Source organism: Branchiostoma belcheri, unplaced genomic scaffold (genome assembly GCF_001625305.1).
Source record: "Branchiostoma belcheri isolate BF01 breed outbred unplaced genomic scaffold, Haploidv18h27 scaffold2, whole genome shotgun sequence".
In the NCBI taxonomy this organism is placed as follows: Eukaryota; Metazoa; Chordata; class Leptocardii; order Amphioxiformes; family Branchiostomatidae; genus Branchiostoma; species Branchiostoma belcheri.
Window position 1 is genome coordinate 2,637,804 of NW_017803490.1, and position 17,162 is coordinate 2,654,965.

The 17,162-nt window shown below is 40.1% G+C and overlaps 1 protein-coding gene across 2 annotated transcripts in view; it reads right to left on the reverse strand.

Moving 5' to 3' along the window:
- LOC109468796 (disintegrin and metalloproteinase domain-containing protein 10-like) overlaps positions 1-15,951 on the reverse strand; it is a 33,291-nt gene extending 17,340 nt beyond the window's left edge. For both annotated transcript variants that reach the window (XM_019767136.1, XM_019767135.1), the window contains exons 1-3: positions 15,700-15,951; positions 9,208-9,352; positions 6,730-6,848 (exon numbers count right to left, since the gene is read on the reverse strand). In XM_019767136.1, the coding sequence (XP_019622695.1) occupies positions 6,730-6,848; positions 9,208-9,352; positions 15,700-15,757 (322 nt within the window). In that variant the 5' untranslated portion in view covers positions 15,758-15,951. The remainder of the gene's footprint in view (positions 1-6,729; positions 6,849-9,207; positions 9,353-15,699) is intronic.
- Between the last annotated feature and the right edge of the window lie 1,211 nt (positions 15,952-17,162).

Below are 17,162 nucleotides of genomic sequence, written 5' to 3' on the forward strand. Positions count from 1 at the left end.
CGGTTGCTTTGGACCAACTCTCTGGGCCTCTGAGTATATCCTATTTGGGATTGTGCAGGGCTGAAGAGTGATAAGATCATGAGAGAGAAGAAAATGTCTCTCCGCTTCTGCATGACACTCACCATAGTTTGCTTCATCTTGTGTGGTAAGCAAGGATGTTTTTATCATACCTTAGTATATTAGATATTATTAGTCATACCAAAGACTTTAAAAATGGTACACACTTCTTTCTCTGCTTAGCACTCAGCACATAATTATTATTATGAGGAAGAATGTGGGAAGGTCAAACACACAGCACTACCAGCAGACTAGCCCCCTGCTGTAGTGCATTGCACAACTGTGTGTCACCCAAGGCAAGGGCTACAGAAATATATATGGGCACCACCCCTATGCTCTGCGATAGAGTGGAACGGGATCGAAGGATGGATAACGTTTCTCAAATGTGTTTCTTCATACATTGAAAGGCGAACAGTCAAATAATCACTTGAAGCAGATTTTTGGGTGGCTGTGGTCCACTGTTCTTAAATGTGCTTGTCGATAAGACCTAGTGGAATTTCCCTGGTACAATGAACCTGTAAATACTGTACATAGCGTCTGTCTTCTCTGTTACGACCAGTGGGAGATTAGCTCTTCAGTGAGCTAAAAACTGGATGGTGATCATTTGTTTCCTTTCTGTCAGGTCAAACTTCAAAGGGTGGGCCATGTATGACAAAAGCCTCCATGCATATGTACACGTTTGTTGGCTGGACACAGTTTCACAGCACCCCCTATTGGGAGCAAAGCACCTTGCAGACAACTGATTCGTCTGTGAATAAATCAGGTTCTTTTTTTTTTAATTGTGTATTCTGTCTACTACTAGTACATAAAGTAACTTGTCATTATATAGCTTTATGTACCTCAGACTGTAAACATGAAATCCTGGTAATTTTGAGTTCCGTTTGTTTGTATTTTCAAATGATTTTAGTCAGCATAACTTAAGACAATATAGACAGTGACAATATGGTACTACGTACATGTGTATGTACCCTTGGGAAGGCAAAGCTTAAGATGACATGGTCAGTTTTAGGCCTCCTGGCAGCTGTCCTTGGTACTGCAGCACTTTAAATTATTATTTTTTTTTACCTTTTGTCCTGGACATGATTTGATTTGACATGATGTAATTATCACGTGACAAGAGACAGTCATAAACAGGCTAAAGTTACATGTAATGACGGCTCGAAATTCATTTTTGGGAATAGGTACAGTGGTGCACCCAACCTAAAAAATTGGGTGCACAAAAAATTTTTGGGTGCACCATAAAAAATCTTACTGCTCCTCTTCTAAGATTGAGTCTGAAATGGGAGCTAACTTATAATCTTAATTATAAAATATTAAACAAGTACTACATAAAAGATTTTATTATTTTTCTGACACTTAGATGCCAAGCATATTCCCACTTACGTCACAATGGACTGACATCTCGCGAGACTCTTGTTGAGCGAGATGTCAGGCCATGTGACCACCCCCTCATACTTCATCAGTTTTGTGAAGCCAGCCCCAGCGAAGGTAGCGTGTGGTTTAGCTCCGGTTGATCCGGCCATTTTTCTGTGATTCCAGCGGTGGCAGCATTATTCTGGTTCCATGGAGAATTCCCGCGTTCGTTACCTGGTTTAGAAGGTACTGTTGTGGTAGTGTCTTGAGGAAACAGGTTTGTCTGGTGGTATTTTGGAGCGCAGGCTAGATAAAGATTTGTCGACGTGGCAGCGCACGTGCATGCCTCGGTAGATAATATTAAGTACGTGTGCTATCCCTCTTCCTCTGGGTAACGTGTTTTCTATTTCACAGTTGCAGACTCCCGGAGGAACACTGTAGCGACCCCGAACGCGAGTACAACGCTGACCACGAGTGGAAACCAGCCCGTGGGTGCAGGCCTGCCAGCGGCCGTGTACAGCCCGGTCAGCGAGAGGGATTTCCCGCCCCGGGCGGAGCGTCTTGCCGCCCCGGGCGGAACGGGAGTGTGACCCGGCGGTAGCGCTGCAGCAAAACCCCTGCCACCAGATAGAGCGACCAGGCATCCCGAAGATAGTGACAGTTCTCTCGGGATCCAGTTCCGCGTTGTCGGCACTGGCCATTCCCGCAGGGAGTCACGGCACGGAACGCAGAGACGCCGTGGGTAGGAGTTTTGCCTCCGTCATTTTACGACCTTATTTTTGCGTGTGTCCGCCCCGGAATCACGTGTGTGTACCTCGGAGCGTTTCACACTTCTTTCAGTCTCGTATTTTTCCCCTTTTCGTGTGTTTTAAGCGTTGATGGCTCGTTTCCTCGGAAGGAAAAGTTTGTGAAATTTTGGTCATTTTTTCCGTTTGGCCCTGCGTTTGCTAGATTGTCGGATAATCAACGGATTGGCATCGGGCTGATAGTGGAACAACCTGAGGCCTATTTCGGGGAAAGACTGTGGGACAATTCTTGTTAGTTTCCTTTTGGTGTTGGCGGAGCTTCTCTGAGATTGTCGGACAGTCTCGAAGCGAGAAACTGTAGGACAGTTTCGTGTATCAGAGGTGGTAGGGACTGTCGGACAGTCTCAGAATTTGGGGCGTAAAACTGTTGGACAGTTTTATGGCATATCGCTTCCCCTGGTTAGAGGTTGTTGGACAATCTCGAAGCGAGAAACTGTTGGACAGTTTCGTGTACCAGAAGTGTTAGAGACTGTCGGACAGTCTCAGAATTTGGTGCGTAAAACTGTTAGACGGTTTTACGCATGGCATATCGCTTTGCCGGTGCATAGAGGTTGTTGGACAATCTCGAAGCGAGAAACTGAAGGTCAGGGTCAGGTATCAGTAGTGGTAGAGGCTGTCGGACAGTCTCAAAATTTATTGCGGAAAACTGTTGGACAGTTTTATGGTTTATCGCTTTCCCCGGGATAGAGGTTGTTGGACAATCTCGAGTTAGATGGGAAACTGAATAGTTTCGCTCTCCCTATGCGTGGAGGTTTCCGACAACCTCAAGGGGGGTTGGAGATTGAGGGCAGATTTCGGTAGTCTTCTGATCGTCTTTTGGTCACTTGGCGACTACCGACAGCAGCTAGGAGGAGAGGCAGTAGAGCAGCTTTCGGTCGTCTTTCATAGCGACAACCGATAGCAGAGGGTGGCAATAGGACAGTTTTCGGTCGTCTTCCATAAAGGCTATCTATAGCAGAAGGGGAGACGGTGGGACAGTTTTCGGTCGTCTTCCTTTAGCCATTGACCTTTTGGTTTGGCCTTGCAATTGGTCATTTTTCTTTGTTTTGTACGTCGTATGGAGATGCGTACCGTAAACGCATAGGAAGGCGCTTTGAGTAGTACAATTTTTCGGTTGTATGTATTTGAGATAGCTACCTAGTTTTGGCATTTTATGGCTGGCTAAGCCCTAACTCGTGGACCGTGCGTGCTTTCCCCAATAGGTTTGCCGCCACCTTATAGCTTCGGCTCGTGGCCCGGGAAGCGAGCGAGGGCCCCTCCAGACCTAAATTTACTTAAGGTAGCCGACATATTTGAGTAAACGGAAGGGTTACCGTTTTAGATTAGAGAAACCGAAGGAGATGTACCCGTACCCGAGAGTTTGGGGTACACTTGAGGATGAGATAAGATTGAAGTGCTTTAGAAACATGTGTGTATGCATGATACCAGCATCACGTATACCGTCATCATCCCAGTTTTGGAAAGCAGGCGCAAGTAGCCCTTGATCCACTGAGGCTCTGGGAAGAGAAGGTGTCGGCTATCCAGTGGGTAAATGGGTCTGGAACGGGCCCCGCTCCTTTACGGACCACGGCCAGTAGTACAAGAACTGCTGGCAAGCTTGTTGCGAGTGAGGGCTCAGTGACTACAGTTCGGGGACTCAGTATTTGTGCCCCAGGCGGGCGAGTTCCACAGACTTTAAATCGAGATTGAATAAAAGAAAAGAAGACTACCCTCTCATGGTGTGTCTTGGCCTACTGAGTGTCTTTGCCTTACGTGACACTTAGAGTAAGGAATGGGAGAGGAGAGGGTAAGGAATGGGAAGGATAAGGATTGGGGGATAATGAGGAAGAGGTTTGAGAGTGAGCCTATGACAGGGGTTAAGGCAACCGATCACTGTAGCGTAGCCGAGGTCTTTTCCACCCAATCCTTAATCGATCACCTTGGCGAGAGTGGAAATATATAATTATTCCCACTTACGTCACAATGGACTGACATCTCGCGAGACTCTTGTTGAGCGAGATGTCAGGCCATGTGACCACCCCCTCATACTTCATCAGTTTTGTGAAGCTGGGTGACAGAGAGAAGGTAGCGGGGTTAGCGTACAACCCGTCTCGTGAGTAGCCTGGTAATTAGAGCGACGTGAACTCGGCGCGGCGAGTACCGGGCGTCAGGGTAGATGATGTAGACACACTGATGGTTTCTTTAAGGGTAGGCGGGGAAATTCAAGTTCTTGACCGGCAGCGTCATGGGAAGCCCACGCCTGGCAAATGGCCATCGATGCCGCAAGCACTGGCGGGTGAAACGTTACGTCGGGAGGTACGAGTATGAGCCGCCAGGTCGAGGTAATAAGTAATAGAGGGGTGGACGAGGAAGAGGAAAAAGAGCAACAGCTAGAGATAGGTCCTCGGGTATAGGTCGCGTATGTTTAGTCAAGGCCAGTATTAAAGGCTGGGGTAGGGAATAACCCCAAGTCGACCATAATGCTCAGTACCCAGACTGTCTTTAGGGTAGAGGACGCAAGAAAGGAGAAGGCTGGACGGAAATGAGCGGGACGAAAATAAATCCCCCCCCCCCGCCCACCCCACACTCACGGTGAGAGTCGCATGTATGACAGGGAGCAGACACTCGACACTAGCTCGCCGAGGTCTTTTCCACCCAATCCTTAATCGATCACCTTGGCGAGAGTGGAAATATATAATTATCCTGTACAAAAATGCCTACAAAATTATTTGGGTGCACTGGTGCACCCACTGAAAAAAATTGGGTGCACATCTCCAAATTCGGGTGCACTAAGGTGCACATGCACCCAGTATTTCGAGCTCTGAGTGATGTTCTTTTTTCTGAATTTCATCCAATAGCAACTTGCCAGGTAGGGAATGGGGCATCCTACAGAGGAACAGTCAACGTGACCAAAAAAGGCGTGCCGTGCCAGCGCTGGGAGAGTCAGACACCCCACGAACACTCCAGGACTCCGGAGAACTACCCGTCAGCAGGGCTGGAGCAGAACTACTGCCGTAATCCTGATCAGGAGCCGGGGGTTTGGTGCTACGTCATGGAAAACACACCGAGATGGGACTTCTGTGATGTGCCAGGATGTGGTAAGGTCTGATTCTATATCTGTATAGCCTGGTATAAAAATGTAACTGCCCTTCTGTGTAATTATATAACACAACAGCAATAGATGGGACTTTTGTGATATGCCAGAATGTGGTTATAATAAGGTCTAATTCTGTATCTGTATAGCCAGCATAACTGCCCTTCCATGTAACACATCAGCAATAGATGGGACTTTTGTGATTGTATTCTAAGTAAATTGGGACTCCTCAAATTTTGCTCTGTCAGCCTTGCTCACAGAATGAACCGAGTCTATTGCAGCTTCCGGGACCTAATGGAACATAAACTTTATAGCCTTTTTGGCAATTATGTATTATACCAAAAGAGATGAACTATATATAATGCTAAGACCTCATCATTGATCCATTATGGCAAAATTAGAGTTAGCTCCCATCCTCTGGAGAGGCCGGTATAGAAGGCTACATTGTACCTGTATGTGAAAGAATTTGTAAATATTGTAATGCAAAGGCTGTGGAAGACGAAATACACTTTATCTCAAATTGTTCCTTTAATAGCAATGTTCGAAATGAGTCAGTTAAAATAACTAATAGTATTCAAACTTCTACAATTATTCCCAATTTTACTTAACTTACAGACAAAGAAAAAACTGTTCTTCTTTTGACTTCCCGAAACCCACTAATTTTGGAAAAGGTGGGACAATACGTCTTCCATGGTCTAAAAAAGAGAAGTCAAACCCCTTAGACATAGTTTTAGACATAGCTATAGCTTTAGACAACTACCTTTTATTGTGTAGATTTTAGTTATTTTATACTCTGTTTCATTGTTCTTTTATGTTTGTAATTTGCAATTAGCCCCCGGGCACGAATTTGCAATAAACTTCTCATATATCTGCTGTGTTTGCAGCAATCCTAACAACATCTCTTGATGGTACAAAATTATTGTATATAGGCTGTGAGGCGATCATGCCTTCAGACGGATCAGACTACCGCGGGAACCTTTCCGTGACCAGAAGTGGGAAAACCTGTCAGCGATGGGACACCCAGTCTCCACATGCTCACAATTTTTGGCCAAATGTCTATCCCGAGTTGGTGGAGAACTACTGCCGAATGCCGGCCAAGCGTTGGTTCACCATTTGGTGCTACACCACTGACAATAACACTCACTGGGAGTACTGCAACGACCCAAGGTGCACTGGAGGTATCGTACCATGAAAGAGGTCATTGACCTTCAACTAAGTATTGCAGTCATTATGTTTACCGAAGGAAAACATATTGTTTTTGCTCAGTTTCCTCTTCTTCTTCCGTTCCAAACACTGACCTCTGACCTGGTCAACTAGACTGTCTCTCACCATGGTATCTGGTGTTGGATTACATAATGTTGAAATTTTATAGTAGAGACTTATATATGAATGTGCTTAGTAGCGAGCGAGTATCAAGGAGGATAGCGAATGATAACTCACCATACAGGCCGCCACTGTAGATGTGGGAAGTGTCATAGTCTTCCTCTCCATGTTCAGTCTCCAGTTTAAAGTTCGGTGAGAAGATCGATGTATCTCTCTTCAGCCGTAGGTTGAAATGTCTGTGAAAAAATGCAATCATGATACATTATACACTGTAGTGCTAGTGCTACAATGTACATGTACATGTATAGTATAGTACACTGTACAATGTATACATGTACATGTACAATGTATATTACAAGCTATTCCTTATTAGTAACTTGTACTTAACAAAGTGGGTATGTCTTTACAATAAAGGTCATTCATTCATTAAACAAGATTTGAACCTGCTCCTTTATTGAAAATTCTGATCCATAATTATGCAGGATAGTGCAGGTAAAATTGGAGCTGTGCAGGTATTTCTGATGTCTACCTGCACCTAACCTGCACTGGTCCATGTACTGGGTATATGCAGGTTAGTGCAGGTAAAATTGGAGCTGTGCAGGTATTTCTGATGTCTACCTGCACCTACCTGCACTGGTCAGTGTACTGGGTATATGCAGGTTAGTGCAGGTAAAATTGGAGCTGTGCAGGTATTTCTGATGTCTACCTGTACCTAACCTACACTGGTCCATGTACTGGGTATATGCAGGTTAGTGCAGGTAAAATTGGAGCTGTGCAGGTATTTCTGATGTCTACCTGCACCTAACCTGCACTGGTCCATGTACTGAATGTGTGTACATACACAAGTAGGTGTATGTGGATTTTTATTTGCTTCATTGACTGTCACCACAGTATGAAGTATTTAAAAAAAAATTATGGTAATGATTTCTGAACAGTTTTTAGTATGGCCACCAATTTAATTTGTTGTTTCCCGGATTTTTTTTCTGATTTGCAAAAAAAAAAGAGATTTCACGTTCTGAATCAAGTGCAAAATGCTCAATGAAACTAATAGAAAGACATATTTTGGCCTGGTATGTTGACTTCATGGCTCATATTGTATAACATTTCCAGCCTTCCTAGTGGGGCTTGGCCTGTTTTGTTTTTTTTCACCCTGTTGCTTCATATTTTTTCTGAAAAAATCCAAGAAACAACAAATTATATAGGTGTTGCCTAAGGGAAATTTTGTCTGGTGCAGGTACTTTTCAATATTGCCTGCATCAGTGCAGGTATGTAGAAATAAGTAACATGAGCCCTATATCATGACAACAAACACATGTTGTATAATGATCACATTCCTCAACAGAGGTGTTCCACACACTCAAAACAGGAGCGCTCACACAGATAATGTAATAACAGACCCATTACCACCAAACAAATCCTGGGTGCACTCAGGAAAATTAAACTGACTTTGTTTACAAAGCGCGCGGTATCACTAGCTTTGGTCATAGCAACAGTCGTTCAATGACGTCAAACGACTTCAGCTAATATCGTTATCCATTATAATGTTGACCTTGTATCTATGTTTGGTGATGAAAATATGGGAACGATATTCACTTTGTAATATGGGTGGAGACTAAATACACTGCATATAAATGCCCAATGTTCAGTTGCACATAAATAGTAATTTTATGTCTTACGGTAACTGATTTTAATACAGACCATTTCATTTTAATTCTTGAATTTGTATGCTAGTAAAATGAATTTTTCTTTTTTTCGATCTTCTGAATTTTTTTTTATTCTCTGAGCAGAGGTTTTAGACATGAAATGAAAGAAATAATATGTGGCCACTGAAATGGTCATATAGAATTGGGGAAAAGGCTAAAAAAAAGCCTCCTGGCCAAAAACTCTGCTTGTAGTCTTACTACTATTTTGAGATCTACAAACTTTAACAGTTTAAGAAACAAAAAAAAATTGTCCAGGTGACCTTTAACTTAAGTTTAAGATATATATCTAAGAAATTGCTATGTAGGCAACCTAGCTAACCTAACATCTATGTAATGAAATAACAAACCCATTAAAAGATCGTATTTTGTGATTATGTGGCAAACCCAACCTGTTGCCATATGACATGTACATACAATGTATAGCTAAAAATCAATTATTAAAGCATACCATGAACATATCATATCATGTACATTGTGAACATATGGTCAAATTCAATGTCTAGACTATTCTCTAGAATATATTGTATATTGCATAAACATACATGACCAGTTGTCAAATAGCACGTTGGCAGATGTACTGCGCCTGCGCGAAACCTGATTTTTCACGGTTTTCATTGGATTTTTGGTCACTGTTGCATTAGAATTTTGCAGGTTGCAGAAGATCACTTTTTCTGCCACAACATTTGAAAACTACAGATCTTTATATACGCAAATACGACCTTATATGAGACGTCCTGCCGAAGTTCTATGCACAATGCATTTGACGGGTTTCATTCAGGTGCAGTACATTCTGCGAATGTGCTTTGTCAAGTTAATGTACATAGGTCTTCATGAGCTCTCAAAATCATTTAGATTTTGGACCGGCTAGCGGCTTGTCGTTTTATCGCCTTACCTGCCGTGAGAGTGGAACTCCAGATGTACGAACTGTTCGTGGAGGTGCGGCGAGCGTTTAGCGCGCTGGTGCCGCGTGTGCAGCTCCGCCGTGTCATAGTTCAGCGGCTCAAAATGGTGGATGTACTGGTTCAGCTTCCGACCAGCTGGAACAGGAAACAACATGAATATTTTTATCATAATTAAAATTTTCTACATGTACATGTACATGTACATACATTATAATGCAAATTGTAATGTTGTAAGTTGTCCAAAATTTTCCTGCCATTTGGGAAAACTATTAAGAATTCTCATTCTGATGAACTTTGTAATAACGTTACTTAATCACATCATCATGTGATTGTGAATGATGTGATTACTTTTATGAACAAGAAATCAAAGGCTTCGCACCTCAAAAGTATAATGCTGGTCTACCTTCAAGTTGTTTTATTCAATATTTGTTTTTTTTTTCACTGAATCTTAACTGTTACTGACTCCTTGCCTTCAGGAAGACCATTCTGACTTCCTGTCAGTCTGTGGTTATGCCATTTCCCACCTCACTGCCTGTGACTCTATAAGTATAACTATGGTTACACAAGCAAATTACACACCTAAAACATAACCTCCATACAAGGAGGTAATAAGTTAAACATGAAGTGTGTCTTTTCTTCTTGTTAGAAAGGAAAGATGAAGGAAACAATATTAAAGCAAAAGCAAGAAATAAAAGCAAAAAAATGTCTTTTAGTTGAAGATATATACAGAAGTCAAGACTGTGTCGCCTGATAGTTTACCCAACACACACACACTGTTTGTTAACTTCCTTATAACCCCAGTCAGTCTACAAGTGTCAATAACAGCAGTACTTAAAATACCATGTGACCCTTTACGACTCCTGAACACAGAATGCTGGTACAGCCAACACCCTAGCTTCTAGAATGTCATGTAAATTTGTACACGCTCACTGAAGCCATGTACTACATGTAGCAGGGCTGGTCTAATCTGTACTTGACACTTAAAGGGTTATGTGGTGTTGTATGGCCGAATGGTTAGCTACAAAAATGTAGAAGCCATGTACATGAGGTTGAAAGGTCATAGGTTCCATCCCTGTCATTCCTGCCTTTTCTTGCTTCAACCTGCATGACTTCAGTTGGGGAGGTAAAACTTACTAAAAGCCAGAGGAAGGAGAGGGATGGGCTTAAAAGGCTCTACCTTCCAATACGGCGCGCTAGACACAGTGGATACTAAAGGGTTAATGCACTGCCCCGAGTTGTATATGGTGTCATAACTGCATGAGCAGCTGCCATAACCACCGAATAAACCACCGTGTGAGCGAAGCGAACGAGGTGGTTTATGAGGTGGTTATGGCAGCTGCCCATGCAGTTATGACACCATATACAACGAGGAAAAGGCAGTGCATTAAAATTATTATCATATAGCCTATCCAAACTGTCAATCAACACAATTCCTGTTTGAAATACAACAGCTTTAATATATATACATACATAAAAATACATTCGAATATATTATACGCTTTAAAACAAATATGGATAATTTCATTTAATGCAAATTGTAGTTTAAATGAAGCTAAACAAAAAAGTTTATTGGACAGAAAAATGCTACAAAGGTTTACAGAAAGAGTCGCATGCCCCTATACCCTATAACATAATGGTATCAGCCATAACACGACATGTGCTGTTATTCCGCCATAACACCACATGTGCTGTTATCGGGAAATAACAGCACGGGTATCCGGGCCTCTGATTGGTCCACGCCGTCCGGCTATATGATAATAGTAATTAAATAACAACCCACTGCAACTTTTCAATTTCCTGGAAGATGGAACATGTAAGGGGAATTTCATATCTTAGAAATGCTTATCTTTATTTAGTACACAGAGAGTAATATATTAACGGAGCCCACCATGCATACTGTAATTTCTGATTTTTTCACAATATTTACTTTTAAATCACTGTTTTCACTGTTGCTTCTGTACCGTGAACTTATCATTACAGTTAACAAATAATTCCAGGACTTTTTTTTCCTGCACCTGTCACCACCATGAATATAGGTAGTTCTGTGAACATTGTCCATTTTTCTCAGACCGTGAAATTTCGTTACTGTGAACATAAAGTGAATTGCAGTATATGTCAACCAACCAACCAACTAAATTTTAGGTAACATAACCTTCTTGATGGTAATGCTTATACCAGAAAAGGTTAGCCTACAGGCTCCAGACACAAATCTAATCATCGAACCACACAATGATGTTTTGAAGTCTGAACGGCCAAGCCAATTCAGACTTCTAGTTACCAAGGCAACGACACAAACATTCCCAGATTAGTCTAACATATGATACAAGGAGCGGCCTGTTTGAAACACAATGTTCACTGAAAGACATTATGAGGCATTCGAAAACTGAATTTCATAGTGTTTTAATGATTATCAAAGACTGACCTCCTTCTTTTTATTTCTCATTTAATCATATTTTTGGGACCTTAAATGACAAATTGGACAGATTTTTTTGTCTTCTCGTGGCCAGAATTCAACATGTGGATGCCTCACTAAAGTAGCACATTTTTGCTTGCAATTTTTTCACACCTACATGTAGTTAGTAAGTACTGATATCAGAAACCCCACTTTCTTCTTTGTTTGTTCATTTCTGATAAAAGAGGATGTCCCTAACCAAAGTTCTAGTTACTCACTGTAACCTGAGTTGAAGGTGGATACAACTACATTGTATTAGCTTAAAGCCATCCATTGCAGTTTTTAAGGCTTGGAAACCCAATTTTTTCAGTCAATATTCTAGTCACCTATCTACATACTGAGTTGAAACCACACTATCCCAATGTATAATTATTGACCCTCATGGAACAAACAAATAGCAAAGTAGCAACGGAAAATGGTTAGTGGAAGGGCCTTTTCCTGATTTTTAGGGTACCACCCAGAAAATAAAGGACTCACCTCGGGGCTTGTTTCTGCTGTTTTAAATACCCAAAGTATGAAATACTGATTGAAATGTGCTAATGTGAAGCAGTATGCGTCAATATCACAAAGATTTCATTATTCAGATTATTTACAGTTTTGCTGCCCTGAAATCGCATTGGATGCCTTTTAAGAGTAATATCTAAGTGTTAAAACCACAAGATAGACCATCTTGCCACACTCTATCTATTCTATAATAGTCTATTTTTTTCTAAGGAAAATACAGGTAAATATAAGATCTGTTTATGTAGACAGGTGTTTACAAAGATGACCTGAATTCTGTAGGTAAAAAAATGTAGATCCTGGTATGGTGGACACAACATTGTGTAAACAATGGACCACACCCAACCCGCAACCATTGTGTCAGCCATATCCTTCTACATAATGATTATATACAGCATCTGTTTGGTACACTTTGTATTGTATCTATGGTTATGTACATTGTTTCTTACCACCACAAAGAAAACAAGGTCGAAAAATAGGCAGGACGAATAGTTTTGAAGTGAACACTGGGCTTAGAATACCTTTTTGGGAATACTGGTGAACCTTAACCTAAAAAATTATTACCAGGTGCACACAAAAAATTTGGTTGTATCTATGGTTATGTACACATTGTTTCTTACCGGTCCACAAAAAAAAACAAGGCCGAAAAATTAGTGAGGGCAAATAGTTCTGAAGTGAACAAATGTACAGGGCTTAGAATACCTTTTTGCGAATACTGGTGAACCTTAACCTAAAAAATTTTATTACCGGGTGCACACAAAAAAAATTTGGATGCACATTAAAATGAAAATTTTGTATCAAAATGTCAGCAAAATCTTAACATTACAGCATTTCTTCAAAGCTAAGAATCTAGCAAATTCGAATTCAAGGTCTTTTGGCATTCTAACTAATCTAAGGTCTCTAAAAATCATATGACCAATGCCATATCCCTTTCAGAGAACTATATTACTTGTATGCAACTGGTTCTTATGTTATTAATAATTCATAACGTCTGCCTGTTTGTTTGAACACACAGGTTACATGTACGGTCGGGCAAAAGCGTATGATTTATATCATTTTTCAAAGGTCAACAGACGTTCGCGGAAAACGATACGCATCCGATCCTGTTTTAAAAGTAGTCAAGTCAAGAATGATTTATTCAAAATGGTGATTTAAAACAAAATGAAAATTTATATAAAGAGCAATTGTTTTTTTTTTATAGTTTTCCTGAAATGTATTTTTGATGCACATATGATCGCTTAGTCTATTCTAACATAGTACATGTAGTTTTAAAAATTCATTTTGGGTATAGAAAAGATTTTAAAATGCCTTTCACAATGAATTATAGGTATCATAGATTCATACAGACAAGAATTATCATACATTATGAATACTGGTATATACAAAAAGTCCAATTATACATTTTGAAAGCCATGGCCTTGGGAGCTTAATTAAAATCATCTTTATTATGTACAAGAAAAATAATAGTAGTAAACATCATGATAAAATGAGTCAATAGAATTTGCATTATCTGTATTTTCTTTGTGTTGTCCACAAGAACCTTGTCTGGCTCCCAAAAGGAATATCAGAAGTTACAAAGAGATAAGAGTCGTCTACATGACCTTCAAGAGACAGACAAGGTCAACCAGGTGTTACGCCACAGTGCCAGGGTGTAAAACTGGGGCATTCCAAAATAAAAAATACAGTATCGGCCTGAAAGCTGTGCTAAGGTCAGCTGCAGATATATTGATTTTTTTTCTGGGGAAACCTTCAAATTCAGTCCCCTTATCTACAACCCTGGTCTGTTTCCAGATCAAACCTACACGTATACAACTTTACAGTCCCTTAAAGTCAGTTCATAACTATATGAATGTAATCTAAGGTATGGAAGACTGCTCCAGACCAATTACTATAGTCAATATGTTGTCGTCTATTGACATGAGCATTGGAATAAAGAGAGAAAAAGAAGGGAATTAATATTTTGAAAAGAAAGGACCATGAGACTGGGCTTAAAAACAGAGCTACCAGATCATCAGAGATATGTTTTGAAGAGGGATAAATGAAGCATAACAGCAGAACGTACTGTGCCTGTGCAAAACCCAGGTTTTAACGGTTTTGGTTGGATGTTTGGGTATCAGAATTTTCACCACTTTAGACGATACCTTTTCCGACACAACATTTAAAACATATGGGTTGTCATCCTTAAATATTGGACCTTAAACGAGAAATTTTGCCAAAGTGCAATGCACCTTACAAATACAGGTTTCACCGGTGAAGGTTAGACATCCAGGTAATAAAATATGCCAAAAAACAGTTACTCAAGCAACTGGATTCAAAATCATATCCAGTTGCTTCAGTAACTGTTTTTTGGCGAATACACTTTCATGCAGGTACGGTTGAGTATGTTTGCAGACGTGGTGTTCTTGGATACATTCATGTAATATTTAAGTTTTCTCCAGACCAATTATAACTAGAATGTTGGCACCAGCAAGCTTAAGTTTGACGTCAGCAGTATAAAAAGATTAAGTCTTTCAACCGTGAGAAAAACCTTGCTAATAGAACTACATGTACTAGAGATAGTGAGGGCCAGATAACTGTTCTGAGTAAACAGGATAGATAATTCCTCCTCCTCAGATTCAGAGTTGCTACCAGCACCTTCAGATATACAGCTAACCCCCGTATCTGTGGATAAAATTATCTGCTATGTTCTGGTTGAATCCACTGGTGGAGACAAGCAAAATACACAAAATACAGCCATGAGAGACATTCTTCTTTTTTTAGGCTAGCAATTAATAGTCAGAAAACAAGGAAATTGGTATTGTTGTTATTTGTCATGTAAATAATGTACTAGTATCATAGCAAAGGGAAAACAAGTATATCATAACACTACAACTTATCTACAACGTATAAGAAGATTGAAGACATTGAATTTTTTTAGTCAACACGGATAAATTCTTTCTAATCATTCAAGCATGTCACAGCTTCTTTTAGTTTCACTTTTAGAAATTATGATACAACGTCAACACAAATTATAACCATTTGTAGACTTTCTAAGTTGGCACATTTCATTATCTATTGTAACATTGCCTTTGCTGTTTTCGTCGTTCTTGGTGAACATTGGATTTTCTATATTATACAAATATAGACATTTTGTATGTTAGTTATATATGTTATATACATCTTCCCTTATGTCATTGGAAATATTCTTGTACTGAATCATAACAACTATTTAGAAACCTGAATACAATACCATAAGCCACATTTGCCTGAATATAATATCGGAATATAACAAACTTGTCAAAACAATAGATATATTTCTGTCCCACAAGTCTAAAAATTTCTTCGAAATTATGTTGTGCCAGAAAACGAGTAAACAAAAACAAAAACCATTTTATAATTTCATCATAATTCGACCAAAATAACGTAAGATCGGAGAGCATAGAAGATGGATTTTATTATTGTAAAGTAGCAAGTTAGAAATGTAGACATTAATGAGATTATCAAACGAAGAAAAGAATCTAGGAGAAGAAAACAAAAATTTGTGACTCACCGTCCGCTGCTATCACCAACCCCAAAACAACCAACACGGTCAAAACGCGGGCGATCATGGCGTTTTTCCCTGAAAAATACCCCCAAAACCAGGCCCTCAACACTTCTATGAACCCCTCAGAAACCTTTTCGATCTAGATCGGGCTGAAATTTGGTCGGAAAACGGATAAAACCAGACTGTTACACGATAAATGTCACGATTTCATTGTAGGTGTTGCACGAATTTCCGCCAGTCTCTGTGTCCTTCGGAGAAAATTCGTTCGCCATTTCCGTCTATATTATCAGTGCCTGAATATATCATTCTTATACCACATAAAACCAACAAAACGGCACAATTCTATGGATAAAATCATAGCTATGGATCATCTTCATCTAAACATAACTAGTATTTGAGAGTAGTTTGAAGCACGGTTTTGTAAAAATAAATTATTTTTCAGGCACTTTGCAAGGACTGCTATTCACATCAGCTGGGTGATGACGTCAGGAGCCTGACCAGGAAGGAAACATGTTCCCGCTAGGGGGCGCTTTTAGAGACGTGTTGCATGAGTCATGGTACCTGCTCGTACCTGGCGAAATGTCAATGACCTCTAATGTAATCATTTTGAAATCTCCAAGCAGATCCTAAGGTGGCAACAGACAGTATCAAATTGTCCAGACAGTATCCATTGACCAGAGACGGATTTGGATACAGACACTCTGGCCAATTTAATACTGTCTTTTGCCACCCTAGGATCTGCTTGGAGATTGTTTTGTAGCTCACACGAAAGTCCATGTCAATAAAGAATGTGAGAATCTGTAATCTGCATTTTTCTCGGAAAATCGTTTAGGCCTGGTTGATTTATTACCTCCATGAAATTTACATTTACATATCAAGCCCATATTTCATGAAGGTATGAGATCTCGGAACTCTTTTTAGTATAGTGTCTCAAGTTCAAGTCCAATACACTCGTCAACATTCATTTTCCCATTGCACATACAAACACAAAAAGCACACATCATGAAACTGTCATGTGGAAAACTTTATTTTCTGTCACATCATTGATTACAGTCTGACTGCTCTGTTGCATGTTGGCAGCAGTTAACTTATGTCTAGAATGATGGTCGACTGAATAGACAAATCTAATATATATCTATACAACCAAGGAGCTTTCATCACATATGATAAAACTATCATGATTCGATCCCTGTCAAAACTTAAAGATTCAAAACAAAATTGTATAGGCAATCAGTATGTAATCAGCCTTATCAGACCTAATTTGTATAATTAATCCGAAAATTCCATGACTCCTTAGTGGTGAATGATGGGAATTTCATACTTGGGAGATGTGTAAGTTAATCAAAAGTCAACATCACGATGCATATATTATGTTTATGTAGAAGTCATTTGATAATGATGATGATGATGATTTGCATAATTAAAGAAGACATTTACATGTTAGGCCTATATTTCATGGAGGTATGATG